General features: G+C 47.2%; 2 protein-coding genes across 2 annotated transcripts; one reads left to right on the top strand and one right to left on the bottom strand.

Annotated features, from left to right (window-relative positions):
• Positions 1-250: 250 nt before the first annotated feature.
• On the bottom strand, positions 251-1,842 carry LOC123494103 (uncharacterized). Its single transcript, XM_045228765.1, has 2 exons — positions 1,478-1,842; positions 251-677 (listed from the first exon to the last, which is right to left on the bottom strand). The coding sequence occupies exons 1-2, from the start codon at positions 1,840-1,842 to the stop codon at positions 251-253; spliced, it is 792 nt and encodes a 263-aa protein (XP_045084700.1).
• A 10,879-nt stretch (positions 1,843-12,721) lies between these two features.
• Positions 12,722-13,567, top strand: LOC141023098 (uncharacterized). The gene has a single exon (XM_073499410.1). The coding sequence runs from the start codon at positions 12,722-12,724 to the stop codon at positions 13,565-13,567; it is 846 nt and encodes a 281-aa protein (XP_073355511.1).
• Positions 13,568-22,628: the final 9,061 nt, after the last annotated feature.

Genomic DNA, 22,628 nt, shown 5'->3' with positions numbered 1-22,628 from the left:
TTTCTAAGCACCACCGTACGCATCAAGCATTGTACAAGGCTTATCATGCATCACCAAAATAGTATTAACAACTTGGAACACTAAACCAGAGTAGCAGCAAACTCTTAAGATAAATGGCAGATCAACCACCGCACAGCATAAGTTCAGACACACCATAGGACATAAGTTCAGACACACCGAACAACAAAGAAACATAGATATCATAAAAGGACACGGCGCTAGCAACTTGAAGGCAGACTTTGATCTCTCTTCATGCCGCGTAGTGGCAGTGGTAGTAGGGGTCAGCCTCCTGTGCTTCTGAAATTTCCACACCTGATTTGATGTTGTCTATTATCTTCCAAGCCTTGTAGGTGGCGTACGCATCCTTCGCTGCGTACTCGATGAGGTAGTCTGGCAGCGGGCTGATCCCCCACATTTTATGGTCTTCGGTCCTGTTGATCTTCTTCTTCATGTTTTGGTAAAATGGGTGGATGACGCTGGCTGCAACATCAGCCAAGGAGTCGTACTGCTTCTTTCTGCAGGCATATGGAACTCTATAGTTTTTCTGAATGTCGATGTACTTTTCGGGGTTGATCTCCAAACCAGACATCTTCAGCATCTGTTTGTCATTATGAATGCTGAAACCGGCAAAGGTGAACAACTTCTTCTCCTGGAGGAAGCTCTTGAGGCGCTTGGGCCTTCAAGGGGAGAGACATATTGAAGATTAGTAGTAATTTTGAAGATTTAGGAGTTGTTTGGTTTGTGGCTAAGTTTTCCAAAGATTGCCACACCTAAGGTTAGGCAAGTTTGACCAACTTAGGTGTGTGTTTGGTTCAAGCCACACCTTAGGCAAGCCACACTTGGGTCCCACATGGCATACACACAAAAAGTGTGGCAAGATTCCCTTAGGCTTGCCAACTTGTGGCCCTCATTTTGATGAACTAACCTTAGGCAAACTTGGCAAAAAAATTGTGGCAAAGTGTGACAATGCTAGTGCTAGAACCAAACAATACGAGTGATCAATGCATGAAGTACATGATGTTATTTCTCTTTTTGGATCATACAGTTGAAAATAACACTACAGCAAACTACTTCACTACATCAACTTCAGAAACAACTTTTAATACATCTAGTCCAGTGCATCCACACCGGTAGACACAACACTAATGCATCAATATCAGAAACTACACTAGTATATCAGAAACTACACTAGTAGACACAACACTAATACATCTAGTCCAGTGCATCAACTTCAGAAAATAACACTAATGCATCCACACCGGTAGACACAACACTAATGCATCAAGATCAGAAACTACACTAGTATATCAAGTTTGGTGATTAATCTGGTGCAAGATTTTAAGATACTAATCCAGTGCATCAGGGTAAAAATCTATGCCAGTGCATGTACTTGAGAAACCACACTAGTGCGTCCACTTCACAATCTACACTAGTACATGTAGTTGAGAAACTAGGGTATATGAGTAGGATGGCTCACCATTTTGTGGCCGCAGCGATGTGGTACACTAGGCAGAGTTCCTCCACGCATAACTGCAGAACTGTTGCGTACTGCGGAGGTTCGTCATCCCTGGTATACTCCACATCAACGCCGACGAATCTAGGATACATGCCAGCGGCTTTCATGAAGAGCCTCGTGAGCATTTCGTCCGCAGTGTCTGGATTGCTGGTGCAGACGACCTCCAGCGTCTCTTTGCCGTGGAGTTCCACCTTGTCAAGTTTGGTGGTGTAGTCGCGCTTCTCACCGGGGACCTGAACGTCGTCTTCCTTGATGCTCTGCTCTTCCTTGATGCTCTGGTCGGACGTCTCGGCACACCGACGCTTGGTAGACGGCTCCTCCGCCATTGCCCTTCTCCAGCGACGGCGGTTTTGAGACAGAGACGGTGGTTGCAGTTTGTGGAGTAGATGGACGTGGTTCACATAATGAAGGAGGAATGGAGGAGAAGGTGCCTTTTTGAGTTCTGGGGGAGGCGGTTCGTCGCGTCAGGGAGGCGCTCGTCGTTATCGTGATCGTGGGGGTCGTGGGGCTCGTGCTGTTGCTGTTCCATTCTGTAACCACCCATGGGCCTGCATCGTGGCCCATATCACTGGGTTTGTAGTCGTATGCAGGCCGTGGTGTGTGAGAAAACTCATGTTAGGTAGGTGGGCTTTTCTCCTCCTTCACCCGGCGGCCGTGATGTAAACATGAGAAGCAAGTTTGCTAAGGTTGTAAACGGACCCAATATTTTTCTACATCTTTGTATCAACATGAAAAGCAATCATGACTAGTTTGCTAAGGTTGTCGGCATTTGTATGGATTTTCTAAGGTTTTTGCAACGATAAAATGCTTAAAACACTTCTGACATGTTGTGATGTTTTCGGTATTTAGTGATCTACTCGCTGGGATTATTCCACTGTGTGATGTTTTGTACGTGCCAAGTTGTAGTATGAAATGCTAACTGTTCTATATGGTAGTGGTTGGTCTCTAATTAGACCGACATGTTGAACTAGTATCAATGGTAGAGGCGTTTCGTTGTGCGCCACATCCAACAGTTCACATAATTAATTATCCAAAGATTAAGGTATCAAACCCTTGGTCATACAAAGCAACATTTCGTTCCTAAAAATTAAGGTACTTCCACATTCAAACTAACTAATACTACAAATTCGAAGGAACTACTTAATACAGTAACAACACATAGGGAAGTAGCCCTGGTCCAACGGCTTGAGAAAGGACGAACAAAAGCTGAAAGAAGAAGGATCAGCCAGTAGCAAGCACCATCAGCCTCCCAGCCTCACAACTTCAGCCAGCCTGGTGAACTCCAGGTTTTTTCCTGCAAAACACACATGGGATGTTGGAGGCAAGAAAATAAATTTGCCAGGGGTCTTGTCATGGCATCTAATCGCACGGAATGCTAGTACAAATGATGGAGAACAAAACATCCAACATGAGCAAATTCATAGGAGTTCTAGATCCATGGATACCATCAAGAAAAAATGCTCAGTTCTAATTCAGACACAAGACTTGGTGAAAACATGCATATTCATATCAGCAACATTGATATGGCATCTTTGCAAGCTTGGGTCAGTGACTTGTCTTGTGTTTCATGGCATGACAATAATTTTAACAATAAATAGACATGAAATTGACCCAAACTCATGTACAAAGTTAGGACATATGATGCATGGATTAATTCACAAATAAATGACAAAATGCCAACTTTGTATAGAATTTGCAGTACTGAAATATTTCAGTGTGTACCGGTGTGTACTGAAACTGCAGTACTGAAATAATTCAGTGTGCATCAGTGTGTACTGAAATTGTAGTAACGAAATATTTCATTGCCTACCGGTGTGTACCGAAATATTTCAGTGTCTACCACTACAACATTACAAATTTTGCCTAGGGCAGTACCGAAATATTTCAGTGCCTACCGGTGTGTACCAAAATATTTCAGTGTCCACCACTACAACATTACAAATTTTGCCTAGGGCAGTACCGAAATATTTCAGTGCCTACCGGTGTGTACCAAAATATTTTAGTGTCCACCACTACAACATTACAAATTTTGCCTAGGGCAGTACTGAAATATTTCAGTGCCTACCGGTGTGTACCGAAATATTTCAGTGTCTACCACTAGAACATTACTAATTTTTCCTAGGGTTCATATGATGCCTAGGGTTCACATACATCATAATCATCCTCCAAATCCATGTACTCAAATATTCATGCAATTCATTGAGATTAAAATGCCATATAGCATTCCCTCTCTGAGCTATTATGATCAGTATCACCACGATGTAAGCACGAGCAGTAGGAAGATGAGGAGTGGGGAAGCTTACTCTAAACATAGCTACCGCCGCCGTTCAGACGAGGAGAGCGGCGAGGGAAGCGTGGAGAACGGCGGGGAAGCGAGGTCGCGACCACTGTCCTCCTCATCTTGTGCTTCGGAGTCTCCGATGACTCGGTTGGAGGCTGCACAATCTGCAACGGCACCTCGTGCACGGTGGGTTCCTGATCCAGTGGATGCTCTACCCTGGATCTGAACGCCCACCACCTCCGCCTGGTCCACTTGCTGGACGAATTGGCCTGCTCCATCGCCCAGAGGAGGATCTCGATCTTGTGAATCGGTTGTGCGGGCGGGGGGCAAAGCTTTGCCCTCTCCTTCTTCGTCAAATTCTTGAGAGTGGCCATTGCCGTCCAGCTCATCTGCCTTGTGTTGTCAAACCAAGAACGGATCTCCCTCAACCTGGCCAACTTGACCTGGTCGCCGCCGGCGATCTGCACGAAGTCGGTGTTCTCGCCGCCGGCCATCAGCTCGATCTGCCGATTCTTGCTTCGATGGAAGAGGGGGTGGGGGTGGGTGGGGGGGTTTGCCTGAGTGGAGAGAAGTTGCAGCGGCGAGAAGGAGGAGATGACTGCGGTGGACTTGGAGGAGAGGGCGGAGATGGCCGTCGATGAGTAATTATGGAAGGTGTAGCACCATGGCGGCGGTTTTGCATTCGTCGAGAGGGGCGGCGCGTGCAAATTTTCCTAGGACTAAACTGCCCCTATATTAAAACGCGTCCCCACCTTGTCACGAGTACCGGCCCCACTCGTTTTAGTACTTTCGCGTACTTTCATCGGAGTACTACCCAGTACTTCGTATTTGTCTGCCGTTAGATCGACATCAACGAACGGTTCTAAAAAAGCCCAACCACTCTAAAACTTGTAATTTACAGAACATGCATATATATAGAACTTAGTAAGTATTTTCTTATTACTGATTAGAGTAACCATAGTGTCGGGGATATACCCCGTGGTATGACCCGGCATTACTTGGCGACTCACCAGAGACCTGGCTAGAGCTTGGTGACTCACTGGTGATCCGCCCGAACATGGCGATTCACAGGTAACCCGCCTGGAATTGTGACTCACTGGAGACCCGGCGGGCGGATCAGACGGATGACAAGGGCCCAAGTCCCAGTAGGCCGGCTCATGTTATTGTGGGCCGGCTTAAGACGGAAGGCATGAGGAATATTTCTTTTATAAGGAAGCAAGTCCCGTACTTGTATCCGACTTGTAATAGAGAATAAGTTAGTTTTAATCCTACTAGGACTCTACATGTAAGCCACCTCTTCAACTTATATAAGGAGGGGCGGGGCACCCCAAGAGAGACAAGCAAGAAGAAACAATCTCTAGGTCTAGACACAAAGAGCCGGTTTACCGGCGACTCTCTCGTGATGATAATGAGACCTAGCCTCAAACAGCATGTAGGGTTGTTACCGGATGATGTTTCCCGGGGCCCGAAGCTGTCTAAATCCTTGTCTTGTGTTGCGTCTCTCGATTCCGCTCAACCCCTCTCAAGCTACTACAAAGATGCGTTGGCCTCACGACTAAGTCCTGATACTAGGACATCTGCCGTGACAATTTCACGACAATTGGCGCCCACCGTGGGGCCAGGCGCACGGTGGTGATGCGTTCTTGGAGGGATCTTTTTCTCAAGGATCGAGAAGTCCGTGGTTAGCCGGGTAAAGAAGAACCGGTACTGGACAAGTCTCAAGCAGGCCTGACAAAATCATCGTTTTTATGGTCAAAATTGTGGTCAATCTTTGGAACAGCAGATGGAAGATCGCGATCAAGAGATTATGGATCCGTGCGCGCCGCCGCACATGACCCGTAAGGCAGATTGATTCTGGTGCGCTACTGTAAAATTAAAGCGTGATTGAGTTGTCTAAAGATCCACACGAGTTTTGGTTTTCCATTGGATCGCTGATCCGGATAGCCGCCGTACATTGCTACAACATCAACCAAAGCAAGGCAAGTCCCGAGGCAATCGAGAGTTGTAGTAGCAAATTACAGGATATTTGACTGGTTGGTTTGCTGCTCGTTATCGGAATCGAAAACGGTCCGGATTAGACTAGCGTAAAAAAGGAGAAATCAATCTGTGGCAAAGATTCCCGATGGGAAAGAGCTCTGGGCCCAAGGAAAAGAATAAAACGTTGCCATGAGCTAGTAGTGCTACCACCTGGCATATGGATTAGGCACGCAGACTCTCAATGCATGGTTATTTGGACATCGTACAGTGCAAATTTAATGTCTGGTCACAAGCACACGCATCAACCATCCAGTCCACATGATTGCATTCGAACAGAACAAAAGCAAGGACGCCTGCCTTCAGCCGCCGCTGCGGTTTTCCCCTCGTAGCGTCACTTCTGATTTCACCAGCCTGTCGCTCGCATGCTGACTGCTGCCGGTCCGTCAGTCGCTATCGCCACGTCTGAGCCGCCCCCTACTCCATTGACCCGACGTGACTGCGAGCCGCGAGCCGCCCGCGGCCTCCGCAAGTATCTGCGGTCAATGCACTCTGTTCGGCCCACAGCAGCGGCTCTGCCCCGCGCCGTCTGGCCACTGCTGCTTCTCGCGGCATTGAGCCGGCTTGTTCCACTATTGAGTCGCCGTCGGGTCGATCTCCTGCCTTGGAGCTTCTCCGTATTAATTTGATGATCAAGAGGACCTGGAGACAGGGTCGGCGTACAGAGCTGTCCTCCGAATACATCAGGACAATTATTTCCGCCATTACACCATAGATGCGCATTCGGCTGTGCCGCGCAGCCTCACAGATATGTGAGTCGCGGTCCGGATTGCATCAACACACCGGCCGACTCACCCGTCCGCACCGCCTTACAAACGCCACGGACGATTCACCCGTTCGCCCTTGCGGCCGGTTCACGCGTCCGCGCCAGCTTACAACGCCGTGGCCGACTCGCTGTTCGCGCCGGCTTACAAACGTCGCGGCCGACTCACCCGTGTCCGTGATGTTTTTCCAACACCGCGGCCGGTTCACCCGTGAGCGACTTCAAGCTCACATAGCGATCATCAATTTCATGGCGGATTATTTCCGGCCTGGCACATCAGGTGAAATCCATCCAATATGTTTTAATATTACATATTGCTTTCTTTAAAAGAACAAATACTTTGGCTTGCAATACTTTTTGATGCAGGACAATTGTTCATTGTGAATGAGGTGTTATATTGTGGGGATGGAGCGAGCGATGGCAATGTTCTGCACCGGGGTTTCGTCCGTGTCATACTGCCCGGTGAATGAACGTGCGCAAAGTCACCATCCTCTGTGGCCCAGTTTACATTAACTCGCCTGTCCGCGCCGGCTTACAGCGCCGCGTCCGACTCATCTGTTGTCCGGGCGAATCAGGTGATATTCATCCAAGTTTGTTTTATTAACACATATTGTTTTTGTTAAAGAACAAGTTTATCTTTGCCTTGGTCTGCAATATTGTTTATGCAGGGCAATTATTTATGACAAAAAGTGACATTGTACCGCGGAGATGGAGGCACGCCAACATCTTTTGGCACAGGTGGTCGTCGTTACTCAATGGACTCCCGCACCGGCTTACAACGCCGTGGCCGTCTCTCGTGACCACACCGGCTTACAACGTCGTGGCTGTCTCTCGCGACCGCACCGGCTTACAACGCCGTGGCCGTCTCTGCGACCACGCCGGCTTACAACAAGGAGGACGACTTGCCCGTCCGCGCCGGCTTACAACGCCATGGCCGGTTCATCTGTCTGTGCCGCCTCAGACGTTGCGGTCGTCTTTACCGTCCATCTCTCGCGGCCTGGCCTACATCAACACACCGGGCTGCACCTGTCTGCATGAGCTGTTTATTGAGTATGAGCAAGTCACTGCTTGGGTAGCCCGGTTTTCTTCCAACAAATTGGAGGCAAGTTATCATGTCTTATCAGCCGCCGTCTGCACTGGATGGCTCAATGGGATCATTTATAACCCGCCGCAGTCACCTCAACCTTCTGTGGATTCACATCGCGCTATCAACACCAATGATATATACCTTATGCTATGGTCAATATGGAGAATCTCAAAGCCAACTCCTCGAGTCGTCTTGAGACTCGGGGGCTACAATGATATGACTCGGCAGCATTGGTCGGTTTCAATGCATTCAAGAACTCCGGGTCATTGGAGGGAAAAATAACCCGGTCCCGGAGGCTACCGCCATATTGGTAAAAAGTTTAAAGGCCGTCAGAAAATTTCCGGCTTAAGAAGAAGGATTCCGGTTTAGATCTGGCTCAAGAGACTTGACATCTCCCACAAAGCACTGAAGCTCTTAAATATCCGATTTAAAATCCGGTTCAAGGGAAATTTATCTGCCACAAAGTTTTGAAGCTCTCAAATCCGGTTCAAAATCCGGTTCAAGGTAAATTTGTTTATCACAAAGCTTTGAAACTCTCAATATCCGGTTTTTCCGGTTCAAAAAGAATTTATCTCTCGCAAAAGTTCGAGTTCTCAGGAAAAATTAAAGGGACCAAAAAGAGTCTGTTACAAAGCACAACCCAAACATAGGTACCCTGCTTTAATGACCATTGGGAGCTGAAAGTATTCGAATTTAGCTTAACCCTTTTAGTGTGACCCTGATCGTATTCGAATCAGAGTCGTTAAATATTCTCATGATCACTAGGGGGCTTCCTGTTCAAACATAGGTCGTATTCGAACCAAAGAGAACATAGCTATCGGTACCCTCTTGATCGGCACACTGCCGAGCTCACTAGGGGGCTTCTTGGTCGTATTCGAATCATAGCTCAACCCCTTTTGGGAACCGACGTGGATCGTATTCGAATCAGCGTCGCTAAACAACTCTCAAGGTCATTTGGGGGCTTCCTGTTCAAACATAGGTCGTATTCGAACCAAACAGAACATAGCTGTCGATACCCTCTTGATCGGCAACGCCAAAGCCACTGGGGGCTATATGATCGTATTCGAATCTTAGCTTAACCCCTTTGGGACGGTTTTCTGATCGTATTCGAATCAGAAGCCTCAAATTTTTTGAAGTCTCTTTTTGCAAACAATTTTTGGATTTTATTTGAAGCTCTTTTGATCATATCTAAAGTGTATATGAGTGGTTGCCATTTAACCCGGTTTGACTTTGGATGATAAGTCGCCATCATATGACAATCATAAACATTCGAAAGTCTTGATTTCTAAAGATTGGGTTATCACCCTTACTGCACAGGTCACATAAACCGGCAGTGAAAATTCAATATCACAGGTATAATATTATTATTATAGTTATGTTTCAAAGTTATGATTCATAACAGGCTTATCTGTGACTCCTTGTTACACATCAATGGTTATATGTGAGATATTATGACCCACCCTGCGGTAAACCGCCAAGGGATCTTGTGATCTAATTATGTGTAGGATAAGACTACATTTGGGTGGTTACCCGCCCTGGTTTTGGACGTTAAGTCGCCAGGGCATATGTTGTTTAAACTCTGCAGGATTTACAGAGCTATGACTTACATAAATGATTAAATTCAAACCCATCATCAAAGATTGAAATTGGTGTCTCAAAAGGGTTATCAATTCTTGATTTTCTCAAAGGCTATAAGCCGCCGGGTTGTACAAATTCTGGCTTACAATGGAGGCGTATTAAATCGCCATCGGCCAAGAGCCGCCGGGTATTTAAACTCCGGATTGACTTATCAACAGATGAGGTATTCAAAGTCGCTTTGGCGCAATGGCTATTATTTTATCAATGGATATGATTTATTCTACAATGGAAAGAATAGTCTCGAGTCGCTGCAGGCTTATGAGCCGGCCCTTGGGGGCTACCAATTGCTCCTGTCAACAATTCAAGGTACACAAGCATTAATCCATTATATTGAACGATCCACTATTCGGTTGGTAGAGTACAAAGCTCTTAACCTTGTGGACGTGGGTTCAAGCCCCATGGTGGAGATTATATTATATGATGTTATTATCAAAGTCCCAACTCAGTATTATCTTACTAAGCCGGCCCTTGGGGGCTACACGTTGCTCTTCAAGTTTACATGGTTATATCTACAAAGTCCCTACTCATTATTGCATAATGACCCAGCCCTTGGGGGCTACACTGGTTGAAGTTTTCATGAGCATAAGGCAATTACAAGTCCTAGGTTGCTGCAAGCATGACAACCCGGCACTTGGGGGCTACAGGTGATATGCATATAAGGGAGAAAAAATCTTCAAATTCTCAGTTTGGAGTAGACCAGATTAACCCGGTGTCTGCAACAGTCATGACCCGGCATCATTTATTTATAACCCGACAATTTTGGCAATCATAAATCGGCAAGATCTACATCTTTAAGTCGGCTGAATATCAGTTGAATATTTCAAGACCAATATTTTTGTCAAGTCAGAGTTTTGGAAACCGACTCAAATGGATTATTTCGTATAATATTTCTTTATAAAGAGCCAATGTCAGTAAATGGATTATGAAGCTGGCCTATTGACCCGGATTTTCCAGGAGAAAATGTCAAGGACTTAAGGATGATCAGGTGCCGGCTTACAAGAATGTTTAACCCAGAGCACAACCTGTCAAATTTGTTCTTGTGTTTGTTTTACAGGATCAGTTTAACATGGATAAATCCAAAATTAAACTGGGGGCTAATGTCGGGGATATACCCCGCGGTATGACCCGGCATTACTTGGCGACTCACCAGAGACCTGGCTAGAGCTTGGTGACTCACTGGTGATCCGCCCGAACATGGCGATTCACAGGTAACCCGCCTGGAATTGTGACTCACTGGAGACCCGGCGGGCGGATCAGACGGATGACAAGGGCCCAAGGCCCAGTAGGCCGGCTCATGTTATTGTGGGCCGGCTTAAGACGGAAGGCATGAGGAATATTTATTTTACAAGGAAGCAAATCCCGTACTTGTATCCGACTTGTAATAGAGAATAAGTTAGTTTTAATCCTACTAGGACTCTACATGTAAGCCGCCTCTTCAACTTATATAAGGAGGGGCGGGGCACCCCAAGAGAGACAAGCAAGAAGAAACAATCTCTAGGGCTAGACACAAAGAGCCGGTTTACCGGCGACTCTCTCGTGATGATAATGAGACCTAGCCTCAAACAGCATGTAGGGTTGTTACCGGATGATGTTTTCCGGGGCCCGAAGCTGTCTAAATCCTTGTCTTGTGTTGCGTCTCTCGATTCCGCTCAACCCCTCTCAAGCTACTACAAAGATGCGTTGGCCTCACGACTAAGTCCTGATACTAGGACATCTGCCGTGACAATTCCACGACACATAGCATAAAAGGTTTTTAGATATTGTGAATCATATTTTCTCAACCTTGATAGTTTCAGAATAAAATTAGAAGTCTTTGAAAACAAATTGTTGGTTGCGCTACTTTGACATCCTTCTTCTGGACATCATCATGTTATTCCAACGACACCGAATGAACTATAGATAGAACTTTTTGTTAAGACAACCCTGCCATGCAACAACAGTAAGGGCCATAGTGTCCAAAAAATCGATGAAATTAAAATGGTGAGTTATTTCTAATTAGGCAAGCAAATGAACCAGTCTAGACCTTTTCAGCGGGTTATAGAGCCGTGTCACACAAGGATAATAAAAGGGAACAACAAAAAACAATAAAAGATCAAGAACCAAAAACAAACAATAAAAGATTAAATCAAGTATAACAATAAAAGATCAAGAACAACTTATATGGAACTCACTCTTACTCTTAACCAGATTAAATCAAGGACCAACTTACTCTTAACCAGATTAAATTAAGGACCAACAACAAACAATAAAAGATCAAGAACAACTTATATGCAATAAAGATATAAGAGAGAAGAGATCTATACATAAGACGACTATAAACACCGGAGCATAAATAAGCAACACCTTTAAATCAAATAAAAAGGGTTCAGGGTCCATTGCATAGTGGGCTCAGATTTGCCTTTCCTCAATCATATTACCTACCCCGTCATCTCTTATCACCAGATCAATCTGTTTATACAGTTGAGCTTCCCTGGTTATCACTCAACAAGAATGACCATCCAAGGACAGAACAACAGGTATCACAAGATCAAAAAGGATTCTAGAGACACGAGGGAGGATCCAACTTGATACCCACAGGTGCCTCGATTGCTCAAAGGCACACTTATTTCAGCCACGGTTAATCATCATCCCCTAAAAAGAATGGCTTCCGACCGGCCGGCTACAGCCCATCGGCAGGGCACTGGAATTACACGCGATGGCACGAACAAGAGATTGACGGCACACCAGCTCGAAGGACAATATCCGGCATCCCAGCTGTCTGATATCTCAACGCAAATGCACTCTGTTCAGGAAAGAACCCTATCTGTGCACTAAACAATATAACTCGTTAAAAATGCACACAACCCAGAAATGTAAAAACATAATGACCAAGATTTTATGCCTAAATCTCAACAAATGCGACTTTGGTACATGTATTTCTTTGATCATTTTTCATTTGAATAATCACAGTATTAAAATTATGACGGTGCAGTTTGATTATAATCAAATCAATCAAACAGCTATGCAAGTATGATTTCTATCAACAAAGAGCAACATCACGCCAGTCCTAAATTGCAGGATAGGTGCTTACCATATTTTCTATGATTCACATGCATTTATTAGAATATATATGATGCATTTACTTTGGTTTTTCAGCCGTCGTGGTCGAAAGCTTTAAACTTGACTTGTATTCTACAAAGTCACCGCAAGAGGCAGAGCCGCTGGCAATGCCATGGCCACCACCAGTTTTACCCACGGCATTGCGGGAGCGCCCGCGAGCAGCCGCGGATGAGTGGCGACCAACACATAGCCAAAAGGAAAAATGGCAGTCGACTATAAATAAAGAATTTGATTATTCAGCGTTTCGCAGAGCCGTTCTACACACATCACATACCGCTTTACATTGACAAGAGCGAACCCTCCATGGCTGAGCAGAACAACCGCAGGGACAAGGCTCCTATGAGTCCTAGGGGTGAGGTAGCTGACATGGGCGACTCGGAGTTGGGATCGAGGCCGCGTGTCCGTGGTGGCTCCTCAAGGGACAGGGGTGACATGTTCCGCACCCCAACCGGCCAAGGAGTGCAGGTGTCCCAGGGAGTTAGGTATGTTGAGAGAGAGCATGTCATAGCTCCTGTGTTCCCGATTAATATGGATGTGCAGCGGCCAAAGGTGGTGGAGTTGAACCTGGCAAGGCAGAGAGCAGCCATGCGCTCAAGGTGGATCGCTGTTGGCCTGTTCTTTTTAGTGCAGATCTTCAGCATCAGTGGGCTCTTCCAAGAGCTCAAGAGCAAGTGGGGGCTGAGGGGGCGCCTCAGCTACACTCCACTCAAGAACAACCGCTTCACCCTCGAGTTCGAGCGCGAAGGGGATCTCAGGTTCATCCTCAACAATGGGCCATGGACCCATAAAGGAGATGTCTTCCTCATGGTGGCGGTGGACGGGAGTGCGAGGCCAGGCGATGTGGAGGTGGCCCACATGCCAATGTGGGCACGCATCTATGATGCCCCCCCCCCCCCGATCATGCTCTTCGAATCGGTGGCCAGAGCCCTTGGCGCCGAACTGGGTGAGGTGCTGGAGGTGGACGCAGACAATGAAGGCAGAATTTGGGGCAACTACATGCGTGTTCGCGTCAACCATGATGTGGATGAGCCTATTAGAAATAAGTTAGAGTCTTATGATAATGCCGAGGGAAAGATGTATAAGCTGAATGTTAAATATGAGAGGCTCCCTAGGTTTTGTAGCGCCTGTGGCCATCTAGGTCATGGGTAGCGCGATTGTAAGCTACCGGAGGATCTCCAAGAGATGAGATACTCGGCAGCATTGCGCGCTTCCCCTTTTAAAAGAAGTAGTATGAGAGGAGGGGTCATCGTCCCGGAAGCGAGCAGTGCACGCCGCTTCCTCCTGTTCGAACCAGAGAACAAGGGCGCAACAAAGATGATACAGCAGAAGGAAGCAGAGAGGTATGGCAGAATCCCAGAGAAGGTGCTGGCTGATCCCTTGGTTCAGGCTGCCATTACGGCAGTTAGCAGGATCAAGCTGGACACCGACCGCGGCGAGAATGGGAACTCGGGCAGCGCTGCCAGCGGCACCCAGAACCAGGTTCAGGCTGGACAAGTTGAGGCGGTGGATGGCCCGGCTGACAAAGGAGCAAGCAACAGTAAATTTAATCCTCCCCCGCACTCTGCTCATGATCGTGTTGCTACTGACAGAGAGCGTGTGGAGGCAGACTCGACTATCCCACCAGGTTTTGCTCCTCACCACTGCCATGGACGGGTGCTGCCTGTTGAAGCTGGTAAGGGGAGCCACGCAAATGGAGAGGTCTGTCTAGCTGCAGGAGACGGGTCAGTGGATGGACACGGAGGAGAAGGAGATATAGAGAAGGAAAATTTGCTGCAGCATAGAAAGAAAGAGGGTGCAACAAACAAGCTGGCAGTGAACCGGAAAATCAAGAAGAAGCAGAATGGAACCGCATCAGTTTTAGGGAAAAGAGGCCCGGGTGCATCACCTGGAACGGGCAATCCTGTGGATGCGAAGGGGGGCAGCTCAAATGAGCAATGTAAGAAAAAGAAAGCTACTGAGGAGGAGGAGGCTAAGAGCTTGGAGGACAAGGAGGGTGGAATGGCAGCAACCGAGCTCGGGGCTCTCGGTCAACTGACGCGTGCTGAGGAAAGCACCTGTCAGGAGCCATGACGCTCATCAGCTGGAACTGCCGGGGGATTGGACAACCCCGGACAGTTCAAGAGCTTGTGGAGCTGGTCCGCATCCACAAGCCCAAATTAGTGTTCCTGTCCGAGACTCGGAAGAGCGATGAGTTCGTGAATAATCTGAGATGGCGGCTAGGTCTCCGTCATTGTATCGTGCAAGCTGGCCCCGGGAAGGGGGCTGGCATGGCCTTGTTCTATGATGAAAGTGTCGAAATCAATAAAATCGTTGTTGGCCCGAGGTACATAGATGTGTTGATTCGCTTGTGTCCAAGTGGTGTGCAATGGAGGGGTACTTTCATCTATGGGGAACCGAGAGCTCATGAGAGGCATCATATGTGGGAACTCTTGAGAAGAATTAGATGCAATGCATCCGAACCATGGCTTATGATTGGTGATTTCAACGAAACTATGTGGCAAAGCGAGCACTTCTCGCGCACTAGAAGATCTGAATCACATATGGCAGATTTTAGGAGGGTTCTAACTGATTGCAACTTATATGATTTGGGGTATAAAGGCACAACTTGGACGTACGATAATAAGCAGAAGGGCATAAACAATGTGAGGGCACGCTTCGACAGAGCGGTGGCCTCTCCTGAGTGGTGCAGGATGTTTGGGGAGGCATCGGTCCAGCACATCTGCTCATCCAGATCTGATCATTCACCACTTTTATTGCGACTCGGCAAGAGACAGGAGTGGAGGCCAGTAAAGAAAACCTTCAGGTATGAGGAAATGTGGGAAAGAAATGACACCCTTCGGGTGTGATCAGTAGCGCTTGGAAAGAGGGGGATATGGAAGCGGACCTCAAAGGGGTAGCCAGCAAACTAATGACTATGCAGGATGTGCTGGGTCGATGGGCGCAGAGAGAGTTTGATTCGGTTCAGAACAGCATTCGATCTCTCCGAGGGAGCCTGCAGAAACTGCGCCTGCTTCCCCCAACCCCAGGAACTGTTTTAAGAATAAAGCAGATTGAAACAGACCTTGATGAATGGCTATTACGGGAGGAGCTAATGTGGAAGGAGAGATCAAGGATAAAGTGGCTGCGGGAAGGAGACAAGAACATAGACTTTTTTCACAGGAAAGCGACATGGAGGAGAAAGAAAAACAAAATTGAAAAACTGAAGAGAGAGGACGGGTCATGGGCTGATAACAGAGAGCAGATTCAGAAAGAAATCAATGATTATTTCAAGGGGCTATATGAGAGGGACAACAATGTGGATCCTCAACCGCTATTAGACTTGCTCCCTAACAAGGTTGAGAGCTACATGAACGATGCTCTGATCAAGCCGTTTACAGAGAAGGAGGTCAGCGACGCGCTCTTCCAGATTGGTCCACTAAAGGCGCCGGGACCGGATGGTTTCCCAGCATGGTTCTTCCAAAGGAATTGGGCAGTTCTCAAAGAGGAAATCATTCAGGGTGTTCTCAGTTTCTTTGCGAAGGGTGAGATGCCGGAAGGGGTGAACGTAACCACGATTGTTCTGATCCCAAAGACAAAGGATCCACAATGCATCAAAGATTACCGCCCAATTAGCCTATGCAATGTCTTGTACAAAATCATTTCTAAGGTGTTGGTCAATAGGCTGCGGCCTTTCCTGGATGATCTTATCTCTGATACTCAGAGCGCTTTCATCCCAGGAAGAATGATCACAGATAACGCAATCATTGCGTTCGAGTGTTTCCACGAGATCCAGAACAACAAAAACACAAGGGGTTCTCACTGCGCTTACAAGCTAGACCTTGCAAAAGCATATGATCGTGTTGACTGGGAATTCTTGGAAGGGGCTCTAAGGAAGTGGGGTTTTGACGAAAAATGGATCAAGTGGGTCATGGTGTGTGTCAGATCAGTAAAATTTTCAGTCAGGTGCAATGGTGAGATGCTGGATCTGTTTATCCCAACTAGAGGATTAAGACAAGGTGACCCCCTCAGCCCATACCTATATTTGTTTATGGCGGATGGTTTAGTCTCCCTTCTGAAGAAAGAGTCAGAATTGGGAAGCATCACACCCATCAAGATTGCTTGTGGAAGCCCGGGGATCTCAAACCTGCTGTTCGCCGATGACAGCCTCCTTTTTTTCAAGGCATCGGCTCATCAGGCACAGAAAGTGAGAGAGGTGTTGGACTCCTATCAAAGTGCTATGGGCCAACTGCTCAGTCGTGCCAAATGCTCACTACTCCTCCCAGAATCAATCCCAACCCAGGTAAGAGAGAGCATCAAGGAGACGCTGGAGGTTGAGGCAATATGTTTTGAGAGTAAGTACCTAGGGCTCCCTACCCCCGAAGGCAGAATGAAGAATGATAAATTCCAGCCTATCATAGAGAGGTTTGGGAAAAGATGCAATGGATGGAATGAAAGATTCATGTCACAGGCAGCCAAGGAGGTTAACGTTAAGGCTGTGGCACAAGCTCTTCCCACCTTTATCATGGGCGTGTTCAGACTAAACCAGAGTTTCTGTGACAAGTATGAGAAACTTATTAGGGACTTCTGGTGGGGGGATAAGGAGGACAAGAGGAAAGTTCACTGGATGTCGTGGGAGAATATGACAAAGCCTAAGAGAGCAGGAGGCATAGGGTTCCGTGATATGCACCTCTTCAACCAAGCCTTACTGGCCAGGCAAGGGTGGAGATTAATCCAAAACCCGAATAGCCTGTGTGCAAGGGTCCTCAAGTCAAAATATTTTCCTAATGGGAACATCCTTGATACTGTCTTTGCTTCGGATGTATCTCCTGCGTGGAGAGGTATTGAGTTTGGGCTGGAATTACTTAAGAAGGGACTTATTTGGCGAGTTGGAAATGGTAGAAAGATTCAAATAACGAGGGACCAATGGATACTAAGAAAGGAAGGCTTGAAAGCTGCCTCTTTTGTGAGAAGAACAAGGCTCAGATGGGTCAATCAACTCATTGATGAAGCGACTAAAGAATGGAAATATGAGCTGGTGCATCAGATTTTTCATGACTTTGATGCGGAGGACATCTGTAGGATGAGAATCCCAACAGCTGAAGTAGAGGATACTGTGGCTTGGCATTATGAGAAAAATGGGATATTCTCGGTGAAGAGTGCATACAAACTTGCAGATTCTTTGAAAAGGAACACCATAGCCGAGGCATCCACTTCAGGGAACGAGCCAGAGGATCGCGGAATTTGGGATGCTATCTGGAAAGCGAAGATACCAAATAAGGTGAAAAATTTTGGTTGGAGAGTGGCGACAAAAACCCTTGCCACTAAACAAAATGCTTGCAGGAGAACTATGGCCATTGATAGTGTGTGTGACATATGTGGCACGGCTCCCGAAGATGAATTCCATGCTGTCATTGCGTGTACCAGGAGCAAACCACTTAGACATGAAATGAGGAGGCATTGGGAGCTGCCAAGGGAAGGTGACATTTGGGATACAGGACCAGATTGGCTACAGCTCCTCCTTCTCGCAAACACTGAGGCAGTCAGAAGGAATACACTCCTACTGCTATGGCAGGCTTGGAACCTGAGAAACAACGTTGTCCATGGAGACGGGAAGGAAAGGGTTGCAGGAGCGGTGCTTGCTCTAATCAGGCTGCAGGAGGATCTGGGAATAGCGAAAAGTGGCCAAGGGGATGATAAGAACATAAACAAACTGTCGGTCTTTCCGACGGTGCCCCAGATTTCTGCTCACCCTACACCTGATCACTGGGAGGCCCCCCTATGGGTGTAGCTAAGGTAAATACGGACGCGTCCTTCCTCGCCGACACGGGTGAGGCATGGGGAGGAGCGGTAGCAAGAGACCACCTGGGACGGGTTTTTATGTCAGTAGGAGGAAGACTGAACCAATGTTTTTCGGTAGAGGAGGCTGGAGGTGCAGCAGCTGTCCTGGGGCTCAGTGCCTTTGCTAGAAGATACAATGGACGGCTAATCCTGGAGACGGACTGCAAGAGCATGGGATGCCAAATACAAGATGAGGGAGCAATCAGATCCGCTTGCTACGCAGTTCTGGCAGATGCAAGACGCATACTGTCGACCTTTGCTAGCTGGGAAGTCGGAATCATTGGCAGAAACAAAAACTCATTAGCACATGTGTTGGCTGCATCAGCAAGAAGGAACGGCGATTTCAGTCTACTGGCGAACGTCCCGAATGATGCGATTTTTGTAATGCAAAAGGAAGTTGTAACAACTATGGCTTAGTGTCCATGGTTTTCTCAAAAAAAAAAGAATTTGATTATTTTTATAGAAATGACGGCGGGGTAGACCTTAAAACAAGTGACCAAACTTCAACTTGAAGCAACAACACACAGAAGTAATTTTCACCGATTTGTTATAAAACTAACATGAATATGGGACTGATCCAAAGATCCCCTTCCTTCGAACCTAGCTGGACCATATAACATATCAAACTAACTATATAACGTTGCACATGATCACCGGCCAACACAAAGGTCCCATCAGCGACACCCCACGTCCTTCACATATTAATCAAGACACATATATGAAGTAAAGTAGTAGTAATGTATAAGAGTGTGGATTTTTCATACCCTCATGTATAATTAGAAGAACATGAACTGGAGTTATATATTGATAGTTACCATGGATGGAGAACTGAAAATTTCTAACACTGCAAATATAAAATTGTCAAGAATGATAATAAGCATGGAGAACTAAAATGTACCATCACTTCCATGTAGCTGAGAACCTAATATTGACAGAATCCACACCATGTCTCAGGGTACAAGTAAAAGCTTGTCGTGCTTACCGAGAGGGAGGCATAATGGATCTTCTGTAAAGGCACCAACACAGGTACACATCACATAGGCTCCTGGAAAAAAAAAATCATGCTTAACAATAACACAAGTGGGAATCAAACAAATTGCAATATTCATGGCTTCTTTTGGGGCAAAATCAGTACATCTTCAGCCGAAGCAAAGAAAACACACACATATATGCATACAGATGTATCTTAGCTAGCACCTCTACGCATACACGGACATAGAGCAGAATACGGCCAACAAGCCAAGCAAGGCAACAAACATGTGCTATGTAAATAATTAGATAGATCCAAGGCCTTCCTTGGCAGCAAGGTACAAACAAATCAAGAAAGACAAAGAAAAATCTCTTCTTTGGAACCTAGCTAAATCTGAGAATCTCCTCCACAAGAAGAAAACAAAAATTGCTAATCCCTCTCCTCAAGGTAGACTGCAGCACACAAGATTACATCTCAGAGGGGTAGAATACCAACCTGAGGCTGGATGTCACACCCAGTTCTCCATTGTGACTGTGAATCCGTTCCCTAGCATACTGAGCTGCAAAAAAGGGGATCAGCAGTGGAGAGAGAGAGAGAGAGAGACCTGCGGGTTTAGCAGCCACCGTCGAGGTCAGAGGCCGCGCCAGGGCGGGGAGGATCGCTGGGTGATAATGGTGAGGAGGACGGCCGGAAGCCGCGACGGCCCCCCTGCCAAGCGGTCCCCTGAGAGCCTGCCACCGCATCCGGCGCCGACGCCGCGGCGGCTGCCTGAACACGGGCCTCCAAGCCAGCGGCATCGCGGCGCGGCATGGCACCGGCGGGAGGGCTGGTTCCGCGATGAGGAAGGATCTGCCGCCGCCGCCGCCGCACGGGGGCACGGGTCTGCGCCAAGGTCCAGGCCTCCTCATCGAGTGGCCGCGGTCCCTGGTGGCGCGGTCACCGGCCACGGCGAGCGGGACGGGCGGGGGAGGGGGGGCGAGGCGGCGGGGCATCGGCCACGACGAGCGGGGCGGGACGACGGGGTCGCGGTCATCGGCCACGGCGAGGGCGAGCGGGACAGGCGGGGTGGGGCGGGCGAGACGGCGGGGCAGGGCGGGGTGAGCGAGACGGCGGGGCGGGGCGAGCGAGACTGCAGGGCGGGGCGGGGCGAGCGAGACTGCAGGGCGGGGCGAGCGAGACGGCGGGGCGGGACGGGGACTGACGGCTAGGGTTCTCTCCATAGGAGCGGCCCCGTTTTATACCGGAGGATGCGAAATGACGAAAATACCCTCGGCGGGGCATGGGTATTACGGCGGTGGCAGGAGATATTTTCGGAGGAGGCAGTAACTATTCATTCCTATAGTGTTTGTCCCAGATCCGACGGCCCAACTCTTCCCACCTCTCGATCCAACGGCCGAAAATGCATCAAGTGTTTTGATCGGGACGGTCGAGAGGGCCTAAGCTCTGAGGAGGCTCGGTGGAGGCTTCATCTCTTATTTCTGGATATTTTCACGTTATACGGATTTGTCATTGTAAATGTTCATATTGTTTCCTATAAACTTAGTCAAACTTTAGGTCAAAGTTAATAAGCGGACAAGTTTCCCATATGGCGTGCCTAGGGTTCCTTTCCTCCATGGCCTAGGGTTTGGACGATCGTGTGGCGGTCGTCTCCTCTGACGGTCCAGGTGTGATTTTTCGGACGCCACTCTACGACCAGCTGCAATGGTGCGGCCATTGGAAATTCTAATCTAGGTGAATTTTTACCAGCTTGAACTGAACGATGAAGTATTTGATGATGTTGAGATAGATGAGGATGATCCAGCATTCAACTATAGTGTTCATTGGCTTACCCTAGCTAGATTTCATACAGAGAAGTCATTTAGTCAACCGCTTTCTATAAAGATATGAGAGCTGCGTGTAGCCCGACGGAGGAAGTCGGATTCCGCCCGGCAAGACCGAATTTGTTAATTGTCCAAGAATCTTGCCTGGGGGATTGGGAGCGCATGATGGAGCATGGTCCTTCGTTATTCAGAAACTGGGCGGTCTTGATGTGCCCATATGATGGATTTACCAAAGCTGAGGAGGTGAGCATTGTTTACATGCAGGTTTGGCTACAAATTCATAAGCTCCTGGTTGGTATTGCTAGAAAGATCTCATGGATAAATTGTTAAAGGGAGTAGATTTACATTATATGGAGCTCCTTACCTTTTATCTAGTTTATTATTAGCAACAACATTATATGGTTTATTCCTCTAGACTCGACACAGACCAAATAGTGTGACCTAGTACGAACTGTGTTCCATGACCGATGACACGACTATTCGAATATATTTACACTCTGCAGCACACTTAACGCACACTATGGAGCTCCTGGCCTCATACTTTAGTACATGTTCCCATTCAGGTGGACCGGTGCTGCTCCAACAAAACCGGTCTATTGCGTGGCACTCTTACGGTCCCTCCGACATACCCCCTTTTGGGTCATGTCATGGGTGTCCCCGATGTCACCGCGTGACAACCTACCACCGCCGTGGCCAAACTAAACTGTACCGGTGTGTCATGGCATGGCAAATCTTTTTTTTCATTCACTTTTTATACAACCTTCTTGCCATGGCATTTTTTATTGCATTTAACAAAAATGTAAATTTTCTACTTGTGGCGTGGGAAAATTCATAACAATTTTTTGTTTTCAAACATGGTATTTTTACAATTTCCCATAATGTCCACATGGCATTCATATATTTTTTTCAACTTGTCACATGGCAGTTTTTATATATTCATGGGAAGAAAATCCTAATTTTCCCTCTTTTGAAAGAACAACATCCATAATTTAGCCATCATTTTCAAGGAACAAAACGCGCCCGTGTTTGCTTGTAAATTTTGCTAAATTAGACCATGGTAGTTTTTGTTGTAGTTAGCATGGCATTTTAATTAAAAAAATTGCGGGTGCAATTAATTAGACCATGGCAAGAAAATTATTTAGACCATGTTAGTGGTTATTCCTTAGATCAAGGCACTTTTTTCAGTTAGATCATTGGAAAATTTCTGTTAATTAGATCATGGCATTTTCATTATTTTTAACCATGGTATCGTAGTTATCATGGAATAGTACCATGGTGAATTTCTTGTCTCGGAATTATTTATTCTTCCTTGCTTCCTTCCTTCCTTCATTCATTCCCTTTGGTTGCAGAAGAGCACGACATAGAGCAACGGCATGCATGCAACGCCCATCGCCATTCGCCGATGGCCGAGAGAGGGGACCAGGTGATCACAGGCGAGGACGAGAGGTCGCATCATGCGGTGGATGCATGCAATGGCCGAGCTGAGACGGTTGGCCCGCGCTGCGGAGCAAGGCTGGGTCTGGGTGAAGTGGAGTTTGGTGGGTCCCCCCAGGACCCCACCCAATCCCGATGGAGGACAGAGAAGGTGGTAAAAGATTGTGGG

This window comes from Aegilops tauschii, chromosome 5 (assembly GCF_002575655.3).
Source record: "Aegilops tauschii subsp. strangulata cultivar AL8/78 chromosome 5, Aet v6.0, whole genome shotgun sequence".
NCBI lineage: Eukaryota > Viridiplantae > Streptophyta > Magnoliopsida > Poales > Poaceae > Aegilops > Aegilops tauschii.
The sequence above is the reverse complement of the archived record's forward strand: the minus strand, read 5'-3'. Positions and strand labels throughout refer to the sequence as shown.

Excerpts from the sequence above, each read along its gene's own strand:
- LOC123494103 (XM_045228765.1), bottom strand. The coding sequence starts at position 1,842 with ATGGCGGAGGAGCCGTCTACCAAGCGTCGGTGTGCCGAGACGTCCGAC. Across the intron at positions 678-1,477 it reads ATCGCTGCGGCCACAAAATG|GCCCAAGCGCCTCAAGAGCT; the intron begins GTGAGCCATCCT and ends CTCCCCTTGAAG.
- LOC141023098 (XM_073499410.1), top strand. The coding sequence starts at position 12,722 with ATGGCTGAGCAGAACAACCGCAGGGACAAGGCTCCTATGAGTCCTAGG.